Genomic DNA, 18,647 nt, shown 5'->3' with positions numbered 1-18,647 from the left:
AGGACGAGACACAGTGTAACCTACTGTTGAAGGACGAGACACAGTGTAACCTACTGTTGAGGGACGAGACACAGTGTGACCTACTGTTGAGGGACGAGACACAGTGTAACCTACTGTTGAGGGACGAGACACAGTGTAACCTACTGTTGAGGGACGAGACACAGTGTAACCTACTGTTGAGGGACGAGACACAGTCCAACCTACTGTTGAGGGACGAGACACAGTGTAACCTACTGTTGAGGGACGAGACACAGTGTAACCTACTGTTGAGGGACGAGACACAGTGTAACCTACTGTTGAAGGACGAGACACAGTGTAACCTACTGTTGAAGGACGAGACACAGTGTAACCTACTGTTGAGGGACGAGACACCGTGTAACCTACTGTTGAGGGACGAGACACAGTGTAACCTACTGTTGAAGGACGAGACACAGTGTAACCTACTGTTGAGGGACGAGACACAGTGTAAACTACTGTTGAGGGACGAGACACAGTGTAAACTACTGTTGAGGGACGAGACACAGTGTAAACTACTGTTGAGGGACGAGACACAGTGTAAACTACTGTTGAGGGACGAGACACAGTGTAAACTACTGTTGAGGGACGAGACACAGTGTAAACTACTGTTGAGGGACGAGACACAGTGTAAACTACTGTTGAGGGACGAGACACAGTGTAACCTACTGTTGAGGGACGAGACGCAGTGTAACCTACTGTTGAAGGACGAGACGCAGTGTAACCTACTGTTGAAGGACGAGACACAGTTAGACACAGTGTAACCTACTGTTGAGGGACGAGACGCAGTGAGACACAGTGTAACCTACTGTTGATGGACGAGACGCAGTGTAACCTACTGTTGAGGGACGAGACGCAGTGTAACCTACTGTTGAGGGACGAGACAGTGAGACACAGTGTAACATACTGTTGAGGGACGAGACACAGTGTAACCTACTGTTGAGGGACGAGACGCAGTGTAACCCACTATTTAACCAGGTAGACCAGATCACCTTTGTTTAACCAGGGAGGCCAGATCACCGTTGTTTAACCAGGTAGACCAGATCACCTTTATTTAACCAGGTAGACCAGATCACCTTTGTTTAACCAGGTAGACCAGATCACCTTTGTTTAACCAGGTAGACCAGATCACCTTTATTTAACCAGGTAGACCAGATCACCTTTATTTAACCAGGTAGACCAGATCACCTTTATTTAACCAGGTAGACCAGATCACCTTTGTTTAACCAGGTAGACCAGATCACCTTTATTTAACCAGGTAGACTAGTTGAGAACAAGTTCTCATTTACAACTGTGACCCTGACCAAGATAAAGCAAAAGCAGTGTGAACAGACAATAACAGAGTTACACATGGAGTAAACAAACATACAGACAACAACAGAGTTACACATGGAGTAAACAAACATACAGACAACAACAGAGTTACACATGGAGTAAACAAACATACAGACAACAACAGAGTAACACATGGAGTAAACAAACATACAGACAACAACAGAGTTACACATGGAATAAACAAACATACAGACAATAACAACAACAGAGTTACACATGGAGTAAACAAACATACAGACAATAACAGAGTTACACATGGAGTAAACAAACATACAGACAACAACAGAGTTACACATGGAATAAACAAACATACAGACAACAACAGAGTTACACATGGAGTAAACAAACATACAGACAACAACAGAGTTACACATGGAGTAAACAAACATACAGACAACAGAGTTACACATGGAGTAAACAAACATACAGACAACAACAGAGTTACACATGGAGTAAACAAACATACAGACAACAACAGAGTTACACATGGAGTAAACAAACATACAGACAACAACAGAGTTACACATGGAATAAACAAACATACAGACAACAACAGAGTTACACATGGAGTAAACAAACATACAGACAACAACAGAGTTACACATGGAGTAAACAAACATACAGACAACAACAGAGTTACACATGGAGTAAACAAACATACAGACAACAACAGAGTTACACATGGAGTAAACAAACATACAGACAACAACAGAGTTACACATGGAATAAACAAACATACAGACAACAACAGAGTTACACATGGAATAAACAAACATACAGACAACAACAGAGTTACACATGGAATAAACAAACATACAGACAACAACAGAGTTACACATGGAATAAACAAACATACAGACAACAACAGAGTTACACATGGAGTAAACAAACATACAACAACAACAGAGTTACACATGGAGTAAACAAACATACAGACAATAACAACAACAGAGTTACACATGGAGTAAACAAACATACAGACAACAACACAATAGAGAAGTCTATATACAGTGTGTGCAAATGGATGTAGGGGGTAAGGCAATAAATAGGCCATAGTAGCAAAGTAATTACAATTTAGCAATTTACACTGGAGTGATGTATGTGCAGATGAGGATGTGCAAGTAGAAATACTGGTGTACAAAAGAGCAGAAAAACAAAACCAATATGGGAATGAGGTCGGTAGTTGGTTGGATGGGATATTTACAGATTGGTTGGTAAGATGCTCAGATAGCTGATGCTTAAAGTTAATGAGGGAGATATGAGTCTCCAACTTCAGTGATTTTTTGCAATTCGTTCCAGTCATTGGCAGCAGAGAACTGGAAGGAAAGGTGGCCAAAGGAGGTGTTGGCTTTGGGGGTGTCCATGGAAATATACCTGCTGGAGCGTGTGCTACGGTTGGGTGCTGCTATGGTGACCAGTGAGCTGAGATAAGGCGGGGTTTAACCTAGTAAAGACTTATAGATGACCTAGAGCCAGTGGGTTTGGCGACGAATATGAAGCGAGGACCAGCCAACGAGAGCATACAGGTCGCAGTGGTGGGTAGTAGATGGTGCTTTGGTGACAAAACGGATGGCACTGTAATAGACTGCATCCAATTTGCTGAGTAGAGTGTTGGAGGCTATTTTGTAAATGACATCGCCAAAGTCGAAGATCGGTAGTCAGTTTTACGAGGGTATGTTTGGCAGCATGCGTGAAGGATGCTTTGTTGCGAAATAGGAAGCCGATTCTAGATTTAATTTTGGATTGGAGATGCTTAATGTGAGTCTGGAAGGAGAGTTTACAGTCTATCCAGACACCTAGGTATTTGTAGTTGTCCACATATTCTAAGTCAGAACCGTCCAGAGTAGTGATGCTAGTCGGGCGGGCAGGTGGAGGCAGCAATCGTTTGAAGAGCATTTAGTTTTACTTGCATTTAAGAGCAGTTGGAGGCCACGGAAGGAGTGTTGTGTGACATTGAAGCTCGTTGTTAACAGTGTCCAACGAAGGGCCAAAAGTATACAGAATGGTGTCGTCTGCGTAGAGGTGGATCAGAGAATCACCAGCAGCAAGAGCGACATCATTGATGTATACAGAGAAAAGAGTCGGCCCGATAATTGAACCCCCATAGAGACCGCCAGAGGCCCGGACAACAGGCCCTCCGATTTGACACACTGAACTCTATCTGAGAAGTAGTTAGTGAACCAGGCGTGGCAGTCATTTGAGAAACCAAGGCTATTGAGGGACGAGACACAGTGTAACCCACTGTTGAGGGACGAGACTCAATGTTATGTTATGAATGATGTTTTTAGAATTAAAATCTGTAATATCTTGGACTCTGTGTGCAATAATAGTGTTTAACATGATTTTTGAATGACTACCCCATCTCTGTAACCCACACATACAATTATCTGGAAAAAGACCTCAGTCAAGCAGTGACCTTCAAACACAGTTTCAGCCGCTAAGACAAGGGAGGTGTTCCAGTGCCTCGCAAAGACGGGCACCCATTGGTAGATGGGTAAAAACAAAAGGAAGCATAAATTAAATATCCCTTTGAGCATGGTGAAGTTATTAATGATAGTTGGAAAGGGGGATACCTAGTTATTAATGACAGTTACCTAGTCAGTTAGAAAGGGGGGATACCTAGTCAGTTAGAAAGAGGGGATACCTAGTCAGTTGGAAAGAGGGGATACCTAGTCAGTTGGAAAGAGGGGATACCTAGTCAGTTGGAAAGGGGGGATACCTAGTCAGTTGGAAAGGGGGGTACCTAGTCAGTTGGAAAGGGAAAGGGGGGATACCTAGTCAGTTGGAAAGGGGGGGATACCTAGTCAGTTGGAAAGGGGGATACCTAGTCAGTTGTAACTGAACACCTTCAGCTGAAATGTGTCTTCCGAATTTAACCCAACCCTCTGAATCAGAGAGGTGTGGGGGGGCTGCCTTAATCGACATCCACGTCTTCGGCGCATGGGGAACAATGGGTTAACTGCCTTGTTCAGGGGAACAGTGGGTTAACTGCCTTGTTCAGGGGAACAGTGGGTTAACTGCCTTGTCCAGGGGAACAATGGGTTAACTGCCTTGTTCAGGGGAACAGTGGGTTAACTGCCTTGTTCAGGGGAACAGTGGGTTAACTGCCTTGTTCAGGGGAACAGTGGGTTAACTGCCTTGTCCAGGGGAACAATGGGTTAACTGCCTTGTTCAGGGGAACAGTGGGTTAACTGCCTTGTTCAGGGGAACAGTGGGTTAACTGCCTTGTCCAGGGGAGCAGTGGGTTAACTGCCTTGTTCAGGGGAGCAGTGGGTTAACTGCCTTGTTCAGGGGAGCAGTGGGTTAACTGCCTTGTTCAGGGGAGCAGTGGGTTAACTGCCTTGTTCAGGGGAGCAGTGGGTTAACTGCCTTGTTCAGGGGAACAGTGGGTTAACTGCCTTGTTCAGGGGAACAGTGGGTTAACTGCCTTGTTCAGGGGAACAGTGGGTTAACTGCCTTGTTCAGGGGAACAGTGGGTTAACTGCCTTTTTCAGGGGAGCAGTGGGTTAACTGCCTTGTTCAGGGGAGCAGTGGGTGAACTGCCTTGTTCAGGGGAGCAGTGGGTTAACTGCCTTGTTCAGGGGAGCAGTGGGTTAACTGCCTTGTTCAGGGGAGCAGTGGGTTAACTGCCTTGTTCAGGGGAGCAGTGGGTTAACTGCCTTGTTCAGGGGAGCAGTGGGTTAACTGCCTTGTTCAGGGGAGCAGTGGGTTAACTGCCTTGTTCAGGGGAGCAGTGGGTTAACTGCCTTGTTCAGGGGAGCAGTGGGTTAACTGCCTTGTTCAGGGGAGCAGTGGGTTAACTGCCTTGTTCAGGGGAGCAGTGGGTTAACTGCCTTGTTCAGGGGAACAGTGGGTTAACTGCCTTGTTCAGGGGAACAGTGGGTTAACTGCCTTGTTCAGGGGAGCAGTGGGTTAACTGCCTTGTTCAGGGGAGCAGTGGGTTAACTGCCTTGTTCAGGGGAACAGTGGGTTAACTGCCTTGTTCAGGGGAACAGTGGGTTAACTGCCTTGTTCAGGGGAACAGTGGGTTAACTGCCTTGTTCAGGTGAACAGTGGGTTAACTGCCTTGCTCAGGGGAACAGTGGGTTAACTGCCTTGTTCAGGGGAACAGTGGGTTAACTGCCTTGTTCAGGGGAACAGTGGGTTAACTGCCTTGTTCAGGGGAGCAGTGGGTTAACTGCCTTGTTCAGGGGAGCAGTGGGTTAACTGCCTTGTTCAGGGGAACAGTGGGTTAACTGCCTTGTTCAGGGGAACAGTGGGTTAACTGCCTTGTTCAGGGGAACAGTGGGTTAACTGCCTTGCTCAGGGGAACAGTGGGTTAACTGCCTTGTTCAGGGTAACAGTGGGTTAACTGCCTTGTTCAGGGGAACAGTGGGTTAACTGCCTTGTTCAGGGGAGCAGTGGGTTAACTGCCTTGTTCAGGGGAGCAGTGGGTTAACTGCCTTGTTCAGGGGAGCAGTGGGTTAACTGCCTTGTTCAGGGGAGCAGTGGGTTAACTGCCTTGTTCAGGGGAGCAGTGGGTTAACTGCCTTGTTCAGGGGAGCAGTGGGTAAACTGCCTTGTTCAGGGGAACAGTGGGTTAACTGCCTTGTTCAGGGGAACAGTGGGTTAACTGCCTTGTTCAGGGGAACAGTGGGTTAACTGCCTTGTTCAGGGGAACAGTGGGTTAACTGCCTTGTTCAGAGGCAGAACGACAGATTTTGACCTTGTCAGCTCGGGGATTCGATTAGATGGATGGAGGGCTGTTTTATGGCAACATTCTCACGCTGTTTGTGGATTCACACTCTGTCAAGGCAACTGACGTGACTTTTAGTTAACCCTGTAAGGCGGGTTGGGTTTTCAAGACTATGCCATTACACACCAGGTTTCTGACTGTGCAGACTAAAGGTTAATAGTTACCATGCGTATCCTCTCATGTTTTCTCCCCCTCTTTCTCTCTCTTTCGCTCTTTTTTTCTCTCCTCTCTCTCTCTCTCTCTCCTTCTCCTCTCTCTCTCATTCTCCTCTCTCCTTCTCCTCTCTCTCTCCTCTCTCTCTCTCCTTCTCCTCTCTCATTCTCCTCTCTCCTTCTCCTCTCTCTCATTCTCCTCTCTCCTTCCCTCTCTCCTTCCCTCTCTCCTTCCCTCTCTCCTTCCCTCTCTCCTTCCCTCTCTCCTTCCCTCTCTCCTTCCCTCTCTCCTTCCCTCTCTTTCCCTCTCTCCTTCCCTCTCTTTCTCCTCTCTCTCTCTCCTTCTCCTCTCTCTCATTCTCCTCTCTCCTTCTCCTCTCTCTCTCCTCTCTCCTATTTCTCTCCTCTCTCCACTCTCTCTCCTCTCTCTCCTTCTCTCTCCTTATCTCTCCTTCTCCTCTCTCTCTCTCCTCTTTCTCTCCTCTCTCCACTCTCTCTCTTCTCTCTCTCTCCTCCTCTCTCTCCTTCTCTCTCTCCTTCTCTCTCTCCGTCTCTCTCTCTCCGTCTCTCTCTCTCCGTCTCTCTCTCTCCGTCTCTCTCTCTCCTTCTCTCTCTCCTTCTCTCTCTCTCATTCTACTCTCTCCTTCTCTCTCTTTCTCTCTCTCCATCTCTCTCTCTCATTCTACTCTCTCCTTCTCCTCTCTCTCTCTCCTTCTCCTCTCTCTCTCTCAGGTACCTGTTTGCTCTCCAGATAAAGCATGATCTGGCGTGTGGACGTCTGACCTGCAACGACACCAGTGCTGCCCTGCTGGTCTCTCATATCGTCCAGTGTAAGCATACTTTCTATTATAATATAGTTAGAGCTTCCTGATTTATTTTAGTACCGGCTCCAGTGTGTTCCCGGCTCCAGTGTGTTCCCGGCTCCAGTGTGGTACCGGCTCCAGTGTGTTCCCGGCTCCAGTGTGTTCCCGGCTCCAGTGTGTACCGGCTCCAGTGTGTACTCCAGTGTGTACCGGCTCCATTGTGTACTCCAGTGTGTACCAGCTCCAGTGTGTACCGGCTCCAGTGTGTACTCCAGTGTGTACCGGCTCCATTGTGTACTCCAGTGTGTAACGGCTCCAGTGTGTACCGACTCCAGTGTGTTGCCGGCTCCAGTGTGTACTCCAGTGTGTACTCCATTGTGTACTCCAGTGTGTACCGGCTCCAGTGTGTACTCCAGTGTGTAGCGGCTCCAGTGTGTAGCGGCTCCAGTGTGTACCGGCTCCAGCGCGTAACGGCTCCAGTGTGTAACGGCTCCAGTGTGTACTCCAGTGTGTACCGGCTCCAGTGTGTACTCCAGTGTGTACCGGCTCCAGTGTGTACTCCAGTGTGTAACGGCTCCAGTGTGTACTCCAGTGTGTACCGGCTCCAGTGTGTACTCCAGTGTGTACTCCAGTGTGTACCGGCTCCAGTGTGTACTCCAGTGTGTACCGGCTCCAGTGTGTACCCCAGTGTGTACTCCTGTGTGTACCGGCTCCAGTGTGTACTCCAGTGTGTACTCCAGTGTGTACCGGCTCCAGTGTGTACTCCAGTGTGTACTCCAGTGTGTACCGGCTCCAGTGTGTACTCCAGTGTGTACCGGCTCCAGTGTGTACCCCAGTGTGTACTCCTGTGTGTACCGGCTCCAGTGTGTACTCCAGTGTGTACTCCAGTGTGTACTGGCTCCAGTGTGTACTCCATTGTGTACTCCAGTGTGTACTCCAGTGTGTTCCGGCTCCAGTGCCGATATTTCTGTTCCAGTTGATGAGGTGGTTAATATGCTGAGAGGAACCATTTATCTGAATACATAAAAATACCTGTCAGACAAATCGCCACGGAGCAAATTCAGAATCACTTAGTTGCCATGGAACCTGTCCCGTTCTCATCACCGTTGGGTAATCTGGAGAGACTGTAGCTGAATACCTGACAGAGGGAAAAGCTGCCAGTTCAGGCTCTAGTGGGGTGATCTGGAGAGACTGTAGCTGAATACCTGACAGAGGGAAAAGCTGCCAGTTCAGGCTCTAGTGGGGTGATCTGGAGAGACTGTAGCTGAATACCTGACAGAGGGAAAAGCTGCCAGTTCAGGCTCTAGTGGGGTGATCTGGAGAGACTGTAGCTGAATACCTGACAGAGGGAAAAGCTGCCAGTTCAGGCTCTAGTGGGGTGACGTCTGTGTGGATTGAACTCTCCTCTTGGTTATTCAGTAACACTCCTCTCCCCTTTCTCCTCTCTCTCGTCTCTCCTCCCTCTCGTCTCTCCTCCCTCTCGTCTCTCCTCCCTCTCGTCTCTCCTCTCTCTCCCCTTTCTCCTCCCTCTCGTCTCTCCTCTCTCCCCTTTCTCCTCCCTCTCGTCTCTCCTCTCTCTCCCCTTTCTCCTCCCTCTCGTCTCTCCTCTCTCTCCCCTTTCTCTTCCCTCTCGTCTCTCCTCTCTCTCCCCTTTCTCCTCCCTCTCGTGTCTCCTCTCTCTCCCCTTTTTCAACCCTCTCGTCTCTCCTCCCTCTCCCCTTTCTCCTCCCTCTCGTCTCTCTTCTCTCTCGTCTCTCGTCTCTCCTCCCGCTCGTCTCTCCTCCCGCTCGTCTCTCCTCCCTCTCGTCTCCTCCCTCTCGTCTCCTCCCTCTCGTCTCCTCCCTCTCGTCTCCTCCCTCTCGTCTCCTCCCTCTCGTCTCTCCTCCCTCTCGTCTCTCCTCCCTCTCGTCTCTCGTCTCTCTCGTCTCTCTCCTTCCTCTCGTCTCTCTCCTTCCTCTCGTCTCTCTCCTCCCTCTCGTCTCTCTCCTCTCTCTCGTCTCTCTCGTCTCCTCTCTCTCGTCTCTCTCGTCTCTCTCCTCCCTCTCGTCTCTCCTCCCGCTCGTCTCTCCTCTCTCTCTCGTCTCTTCCCTCTCGTCTCTCCTCCCTCTCGTCTCTCCTCTCTCTCGTCTCTCCTCCCTCTCGTCTCTCTCCTCCCTCTCGTCTCTCTCCTCCCTCTCGTCTCTCTCCTCCCTCTCGTCTCTCTCGTCTCTCTCGTCTCTCTTGTCTCTCTCCTCTCTCTCGTCTCTGTCGTCTCTCTCTCGACTCTCGTCTCTCTCCTCCCTCTCGTCTCTCCTCCCGCTCGTCTCTCCTCTCTCTCTCGTCTCTCCTCTCTCTCGTCTCCTCCCTCTCGTCTCTCCTCTCTCTCGTCTCTCCTCTCTCTCGTCTCTCTCCTCCCTCTCGTCTCTCTCCTCCCTCTCGTCTCTCCTCCCTCTCGTCTCTCTCCTCCCTCTCCTCTCTCTTCTACTCTCTCCTATCTTTCCCTCTTTCTCGGTCTCTCCTCTCTTCTCTCCACAGCTGAGATCGGGGACTTTGACGAGGTCCAGAGTTTTCAGCACCTTCTTCACAACAAGTACATGCCTAACCAGGACGCTCTGATGGACAAGATCACAGAGTACCACCACAAGCACGTGTGAGTCACTCTACCTTTCTCTGGACCCTCCTGCAAAGTTGGAGTTTGGGTCACATACAAAGTGTCGACTACCGATCGCTGTCCGCGGTTCTGAAATTGCGATGTCTACGCGGTTGCCTATCGACAGGCTACCAGATGATGTGGTGTTTGGCTTTAATGGAGACGTGTTTATTTAGATTGGGTTGTCGTGTTTCGCCTCGTGTTTCTCGGAGCTACAGGCCTACGGCGTCACAATGCTGCTATTTACAACGTTGGCTGGTGGAAATCACGAATTTACTTGTTCAGTAATTAAAGTGGGAAATTCAAGCATTTACAGATTGTTAAATGTATGTTTGATTCAACCGCAAACTAATCAGTAACCAATCAAATGTTTTGGGGGGGGGGGGGTACCGTGCCTTTGGAAAATATTCAGAACCCTCGACTTTAATCCACTTTTTGTTACGTTACAGCCTTATTCTAAAATGGATTCAAAATTATAATTTTCTCATATCTATACACAATACCCCATAATGTCAAAGCAAAAACAGGTTTTTAGAAATGTTTGCAAGGACTGTGTCCGAAGTACAGATCTGGGGAAAGGTCTCCAAGAACACAGTGGCCTTATAAATGAAACGTTTGTAACCACTAAGGTTCTGCCTCGAACTGGCCGCCCAGCCAAACTAAGCAGTCGGGGGAGAAGGGCCTTGGTCAGGGAGGTGACCAAGACCCGATAGTCACTCTGACAGCGCTCCAGAGTTCCTCTGTGGAGATAGAACCTTCCAGAAGGACAACCATCTCTGCAGCACTCCACCAATCAGGCCTTTATGGTAGAGTGACCAGACAGAAGCCATTCCTCAGTAAAAAGGCACATGACAGATTACATCAGAAAGATGAGAAGTTAGATGGTGATTTAGCTTCTGTAGATGAAGCTTGATGAACATCAGTAGCCAAGGCCCAGTGTTATGTAATGCAGTACTGTAGTGTCTAGCATCCAGCCAGCGTCAGAGCAGTGTTGTTGTTAATCTGACAGGTAACGTCCCTGTCCCTGTCCCGGTCCCTGTCTTTGTCCCTGTTCCTGTCCCTGTCTTTGTCCCTTTCCCTGTCTCTTTCCCTGTCTCTGTCCCTGTCCCTGTCCCTGTCTCTGTCTTTGTCCCTTTCCCTGTCTCTTTCCCTGTCTCTTTCCCTGTCTCTTTCCCTGTCTCTGTCTCTGTCCCTGTCTCTGTCTTTGTCCCTGTCCCTTTCCCTGTCTCTTTCCCTGTCTCTGTCTCTGTCCCTGTCCCTGTCTCTGTCCCTGTCCCCGTCCCTGTCTCTGCGCCCACACAGATGGTTAGAGATGGTAATCCGTAAAGCGCCCCCTGCCTTCCAGCCTTCCCTGTAAAACTATTGTGGGACTGATGGAACAAGACTGTCCCTGTCCTTCCTTTCCCAGAATTCCAGCTGAGATGACTCATCCATTCCTTGGGTGTGTGCCAGGACCACTTCCTCCCTCTCATCCCTCCCTCCTCTGCTCTCTCTCCCAGCCTCTCCTCCCAGAGATGGGCACCAGTCCTAGGCTTTAGTTTTCCCTGGGTGTAGACGTTGTCCCTAACCACAGATCTAGGATCAGATGACCCCTAGTCTTCCCTGGGTGTAGACGTTATCCCTAACCACAGATCTAGGATCAGATGACCCCTAGTCTTCCCTGGGTGTAGACGTTGTCCCTAACCACAGATCTAGGATCAGATGACCCCTAGTCTTCCCTGGGTGTAGACGTTGTCCCTAACCACAGATCTAGGATCAGATGACCCCTAGTCTTCCCTGGGTGTAGACGTTGTCCCTAACCACAGATCTAGGATCAGATGACCCCTAGTCTTCCCTGGGTGTAGACGTTGTCCCTAACCACAGATCTAGGATCAGATGACCCCTAGTCTTCCCTGGGTGTAGACGTTGTCCCTAACCACAGATCTAGGATCAGATGACCCCTAGTCTTCCCTGGGTGTAGACGTTGTCCCTAACCACAGATCTAGGATCAGATGACCCCTAGTCTTCCCTGGGTGTAGACGTTGTCCCTAACCACAGATCTAGGATCAGATGACCCTACCCCTAGTCTTCCCTGGGTGTAGACGTTGTCCCTAACCACAGATTTAGGATCAGATGACCCTACCCCTAGTCTTCCATGCCCCCTTTTACTCCCTCTATCTGCCCTACCAACCCCCTCTACCCTCTGTGTCTGCCCTACCAACCCCCTCTACCCCCTCTTCCCTCTGTGTCTGTCCTACCTACTCCCTCTACACTCTCTGTCTGCCTTACCTACTCCCTCTACACTCTGTGTCTGCCCTACCTACCCCCTCTACCCCCTCTTCCCTCTGTGTCTGCCCTACCAACCCCCCTACCTCCTCTTCCCTCTGTGTCTGCCCTACCAACCCCCTCTACTCCCTCTACACTCTCTGTCTGCCCTACCAACCCCCTCTACCCCCTCTACATTCTGTCTGCCCTACCAACCCCCTCTACCCTCTCTTCCCTCTGTGTCTGCCCTACAAACCCCCTCTACCCCCTCACCCACTGTGTCTGTCCTACCTACTCCCTCTACACTCTCTGTCTGCCTTACCTACTCCCTCTACACTCTGTGTCTGCCCTACCAACCCCCTCTACCCCCTCTTCCCTCTGTGTCTGTCCTACCTACTCCCTCTACACTCTCTGTCTGCCTTACCTACTCCCTCTACACTCTGTGTCTGCCCTACCTACCCCCTCTACCCCCTCTTCCCTCTGTGTCTGCCCTACCAACCCCCCTACCTCCTCTTCCCTCTGTGTCTGCCCTACCAACCCCCTCTACTCCCTCTACACTCTCTGTCTGCCCTACCAACCCCCTCTACCCCCTCTACATTCTGTCTGCCCTACCAACCCCCTCTACCCTCTCTTCCCTCTGTGTCTGCCCTACAAACCCCCTCTACCCCCTCACCCACTGTGTCTGTCCTACCTACTCCCTCTACACGCTCTGTCTGCCTTACCTACTCCCTCTACACTCTGTGTCTGCCCTACCAACCCCCTCTACATTCTCTTCCCTCTGTGTCTGCCCTACCACCCCCCTCCCCCCTCTCTGTCTGCCCTACCAACCCCCTCCCCCCTCTCTGTCTGCCCTACCAACCCCCTCTACACTCTCTGTCTGCCCTACCAACCCCCTCTATCCCCTCCACCCTCTGTGTCTATCTTACCAAACCGGGCCCCTCTCCACCCCCCAAACCAACCACTGTCCCTCAGGAGACCAGCCAGCCCAGATCAGAGCAGGAAGGATGGAAGTGCCTAATTCAGGCCCACATACAGGAAACAGGAAACTATTTCCACTCAGCAGATTTAGTAACTCAAAGTCTCTCGTGTGTTGGTGGGGAGGCGGAGGGCAATATATTATCCAACATATTGGTTAAGCAAGCATTAAGTTTATGGATTCTATTAGTTTAGTGGATTCTATTAGTTTAATGGTTTCTATTAGTTTAGTGGATTCTATTAGTTTAGTGGATTCTATTAGTTTAGTGGATTCTATTAGTTTAGTGGATTCTATTAGTTTAATGGATTCTATTAGTTTAATGGATTCTATTAGTTTAATGGTTTCTATTAGTTTAATGGATTCTATTAGTTTAATGGATTCTATTAGTTTAATGGATTCTATTAGTTTAGTGGATTCTATTAGTTTAGTGGATTCTATTACTTTAGTGGATTCTATTAGTTTAGTGGATTCTATTAGTTTAATGGATTCTATTAGTTTAGTGGATTCTATTAGTTTAATGGATTCTATTAGTTTAATGGATTCTATTAGTTTAATGGATTCTATTAGTTTAGTGGATTCTATTAGTTTAATGGATTCTATTAGTTTAATGGATTCTATTAGTTTAGTGGATTCTATTAGTTTAATGGATTCTATTAGTTTAGTGGATTCTATTAGTTTAATGGATTCTATTAGTTTAGTGGATTCTATTAGTTTAATGGATTCTATTAGTTTAATGGATTCTATTAGTTTAGTGGATTCTATTAGTTTAATGGATTCTATTAGTTTAGTGGATTCTATTAGTTTAATGGATTCTATTAGTTTAGTGGATTCTATTAGTTTAATGGATTCTATTAGTTTAATGGATTCTATTAGTTTAATGGATTCTATTAGTTTAGTGGATTCTATTAGTTTAATGGATTCTATTAGTTTAGTGGATTCTATTAGTTTAGTGGATTCTATTAGTTTAATGGATTCTATTAGTTTAATGGATTCTATTAGTTTAGTGGATTCTTAGTTTAGTGGATTCTATTAGTTTAGTGGATTCTATTAGTTTAGTGGATTCTATTAGTGTAATGGATTTTATTAGTTTAGTGGATTCTATTAGTTTAGTGGATTCTATTAGTTTAGTGGTTTCTATTAGTTTAGTGGATTCTATTAGTTTAATGGATTCTATTAGTTTAGTGGATTCTATTAGTTTAGTGGATTCTAGTAGTTTAGTGGATTCTATTAGTTTAATATACATGGATTCTATTAGTTTAGTGGTTTCTATTAGTTTAGTGGATTCTATTAGTTTAATGGATTCTATTAGTTTAGTGGATTCTATTAGTTTAATGGATTCTATTAGTTTAGTGGATTCTATTAGTTTAATGGATTCTATTAGTTTAGTGGATTCTATTAGTTTAGTGGATTATATTAGTTTAGTGGATTCTATTAGTTTAGTGGATTCTATTAGTTTAGTGGATTCTAGTAGTTTAGTGGATTCTATTAGTTTAGTGGATTCTATTAGTTTAGTGGATTCTATTAGTTTAGTGGATTCTTAGTTTAGTGGATTCTATTAGTTTAATGGATTCTATTAGTTTAGTGGATTCTATTAGTTTAATGGATTCTATTTGTTTAGTGGATTCTAGTAGTTTAGTGGATTCTTAGTTTAGTGGATTCTATTAGTTTAATGGATTCTATTAGTTTAATGGATTCTATTAGTTTAGTGGATTCTATTAGTTTAATGGATTCTATTAGTTTAGTGGATTGTATTAGTTTAGTGGATTCTATTAGTTTAATGGATTCTATTAGTTTAGTGGATTCTATTAGTTTAATGGATTCTATTAGTTTAGAGGATTCTATTAGTTTAATGGATTCTATTAGTTTAGTGGATTCTATTAGTTTAATGGATTCTATTAGTTTAGTGGATTCTATTAGTTTAGTGGATTCTATTAGTTTAATGGATTCTATTAGTTTAGTGGATTCTATTAGTTTAATGGATTCTATTAGTTTAGTGGATTCTATTAGTTTAGTGGATTCTATTAGTTTAATGGATTCTATTAGTTTAGTGGATTCTATTAGTTTAGTGGATTCTATTAGTTTAGTGGATTCTATTAGTGTAATGGATTCTATTAGTTTAATGGATTCTATTAGTTTAGTGGATTCTATTAGTTTAGTGGATTCTATTAGTTTAATGGATTCTATTAGTTTAGTGGATTCTATTAGTTTAATGGATTCTATTAGTTTAATATACATGGATTCTATTAGTTTAGTGGATTCTATTAGTTTAGTGGATTCTATTAGTTTAATGGATTCTATTAGTTTAATATACATGGATTCTATTAGTTTAGTGGATTCTATTAGTTTAATGGATTCTATTAGTTTAGTGGATTCTATTAGTTTAGTGGATTCTATTAGTTTAGTGGATTCTATTAGTTTAATGGATTCTATTAGTTTAATGGATTCTATTAGTTTAGTGGATTCTATTAGTTTAATGGATTCTATTAGTTTAGTGGATTCTATTAGTTTAATGGATTCTATTAGTTTAGTGGATTCTATTAGTTTAGTGGATTCTATTAGTTTAGTGGATTCTATTAGTTTAATGGATTCTATTAGTTTAGTGGATTCTATTAGTTTAGTGGATTCTAGTAGTTTAGTGGATTCTATTAGTTTAATATACATGGATTCTATTAGTTTAGTGGTTTCTATTAGTTTAGTGGATTCTATTAGTTTAATGGATTCTATTAGTTTAGTGGATTCTATTAGTTTAATGGATTCTATTAGTTTAGTGGATTCTATTAGTTTAATGGATTCTATTAGTTTAATATACATGGATTCTATTAGTTTAGTGGATTCTATTAGTTTAGTGGATTCTATTAGTTTAATGGATTCTATTAGTTTAATATACATGGATTCTATTAGTTTAGTGGATTCTATTAGTTTAGTGGATTCTATTAGTTTAATGGATTCTATTAGTTTAGTGGATTCTATTAGTTTAGTGGATTCTAGTAGTTTAGTGGATTCTATTAGTTTAATATACATGGATTCTATTAGTTTAGTGGTTTCTATTAGTTTAGTGGATTCTATTAGTTTAATGGATTCTATTAGTTTAGTGGATTCTATTAGTTTAATGGATTCTATTAGTTTAGTGGATTCTATTAGTTTAATGGATTCTATTAGTTTAGTGGATTCTATTAGTTTAGTGGATTATATTAGTTTAGTGGATTCTATTAGTTTAGTGGATTCTATTAGTTTAGTGGATTCTAGTAGTTTAGTGGATTCTATTAGTTTAGTGGATTCTATTAGTTTAGTGGATTCTATTAGTTTAGTGGATTCTAGTAGTTTAGTGGATTCTTAGTTTAGTGGATTCTATTAGTTTAATGGATTCTATTAGTTTAGTGGATTCTATTAGTTTAATGGATTCTATTTGTTTAGTGGATTCTAGTAGTTTAGTGGATTCTTAGTTTAGTGGATTCTATTAGTTTAATGGATTCTATTAGTTTAATGGATTCTATTAGTTTAGTGGATTCTATTAGTTTAATGGATTCTATTAGTTTAGTGGATTCTATTAGTTTAGTGGATTCTATTAGTTTAATGGATTCTATTAGTTTAGTGGATTCTATTAGTTTAATGGATTCTATTAGTTTAGTGGATTCTATTAGTTTAATGGATTCTATTAGTTTAGTGGATTCTATTAGTTTAATGGATTCTATTAGTTTAGTGGATTCTATTAGTTTAGTGGATTCTATTAGTTTAATGGATTCTATTAGTTTAGTGGATTCTATTAGTTTAATGGATTCTATTAGTTTAGTGGATTCTATTAGTTTAGTGGATTCTATTAGTTTAATGGATTCTATTAGTTTAGTGGATTCTATTAGTTTAGTGGATTCTATTAGTTTAATGGATTCTATTAGTTTAGTGGATTCTATTAGTTTAATGGATTCTATTAGTTTAATATACATGGATTCTATTAGTTTAGTGGATTCTATTAGTTTAGTGGATTCTATTAGTTTAATGGATTCTATTAGTTTAATATACATGGATTCTATTAGTTTAGTGGATTCTATTAGTTTAGTGGATTCTATTAGTTTAATGGATTCTATTAGTTTAGTGGATTCTATTAGTTTAGTATACATGGATTCTATTAGTTTAGTGGATTCTATTAGTTTAGTGGATTCTATTAGTTTAGTGGATTCTATTAGTTTAATGGATTCTATTAGTTTAGTGGATTCTATTAGTTTAATGGATTCTATTAGTTTAATGGATTCTATTAGTTTAATGGATTCTATTAGTTTAGTGGATTCTATTAGTTTAATATACATGGATTCTATTAGTTTAGTGGATTCTATTAGTTTAGTGGATTCTATTAGTTTAATGGATTCTATTAGTTTAGTGGATTCTATTAGTTTAGTGGATTCTATTAGTTTAGTGGATTCTATTAGTTTAATGGATTCTATTAGTTTAATGGATTCTATTAGTTTAGTGGATTCTATTAGTTTAATGGATTCTATTAGTTTAATATACATGGATTCTATTAGTTTAGTGGATTCTATTAGTTTAATGGATTCTATTAGTTTAGTGGATTCTATTAGTTTAGTGGATTCTATTAGTTTAGTGGATTCTATTAGTGTAATGGATTCTATTAGTTTAATGGATTCTATTAGTTTAGTGGATTCTATTAGTTTAATGGATTCTATTAGTTTAATGGATTCTATTAGTTTAGTGGATTCTATTAGTTTAATGGATTCTATTAGTTTAATGGATTCTATTAGTTTAATGGATTCTATTAGTTTAATGGATTCTATTAGTTTAATGGATTCTATTAGTTTAGTGGATTCTATTAGTTTAGTGGATTCTATTAGTTTAATGGATTCTATTAGTTTAGTGGATTCTATTAGTTTAGTGGATTCTATTAGTTTAATATACATGGATTCTATTAGTTTAATGGATTCTATTAGTTTAATGGATTCTATTAGTTTAGTGGATTCTATTAGTTTAGTGGATTCTATTAGTTTAATGGATTCTATTAGTTTAATGGATTCTATTAGTTTAGTGGATTCTATTAGTTTAATGGATTCTATTAGTTTAGTGGATTCTATTAGTTTAATGGATTCTATTAGTTTAATGGATTCTATTAGTTTAATGGATTCTATTAGTTTAGTGGATTCTATTAGTTTAATGGATTCTATTAGTTTAGTGGATTCTATTAGTTTAGTGGATTCTATTAGTTTAGTGGATTCTATTAGTTTAATATACATGGATTCTATTAGTTTAATGGATTCTATTAGTTTAGTGGATTCTATTAGTTTAGTGGATTCTATTAGTGTAATGGATTCTATTAGTTTAGTGGATTCTATTAGTTTAGTGGATTCTATTAGTTTAATGGATTCTATTAGTTTAATGGATTCTATTAGTTTAGTGGATTCTATTAGTTTAATGGATTCTATTAGTTTAATGGATTCTATTAGTTTAGTGGATTCTATTAGTTTAGTGGATTCTATTAGTTTAGTGGATTCTATTAGTTTAATGGATTCTATTAGTTTAGTGGATTCTATTAGTTTAATGGATTCTATTAGTTTAGTGGATTCTATTAGTTTAATGGATTCTATTAGTTTAGTGGATTCTATTAGTTTAATGGATTCTATTAGTTTAATGGATTCTATTAGTTTAATATACATGGATTCTATTAGTTTAATGGATTCTATTAGTTTAATGGATTATATTAGTTTAGTGGATTCTATTAGTGTAATGGATTCTATTAGTTTAATGGATTCTATTA

At 42.6% G+C, this 18,647-nt stretch overlaps 1 protein-coding gene across 5 annotated transcripts in view; it reads left to right on the top strand.

Moving 5' to 3' along the window:
• LOC110513522 (FERM, ARHGEF and pleckstrin domain-containing protein 1) overlaps positions 1–18,647 on the top strand; it is a 120,051-nt gene that overhangs the window by 38,154 nt on the left and 63,250 nt on the right. For all 5 annotated transcript variants that reach the window (XM_090206947.1, XM_090206946.1, XM_090206945.1 and 2 more), the window contains exons 6-7: positions 6,970–7,067; positions 9,555–9,669. In XM_090206947.1, the coding sequence (XP_090063073.1) occupies positions 6,970–7,067; positions 9,555–9,669 (213 nt within the window). The remainder of the gene's footprint in view (positions 1–6,969; positions 7,068–9,554; positions 9,670–18,647) is intronic.

The sequence above is a fragment of the Oncorhynchus mykiss genome, chromosome 18, assembly GCF_057628025.1.
Source record: "Oncorhynchus mykiss isolate SJ-2025 chromosome 18, ASM5762802v1, whole genome shotgun sequence".
Taxonomy (NCBI): Eukaryota; Metazoa; Chordata; class Actinopteri; order Salmoniformes; family Salmonidae; genus Oncorhynchus; species Oncorhynchus mykiss.
Note: the sequence above shows the minus strand (reverse complement) of the source record. Positions and strands in the feature narration are given on the sequence as shown.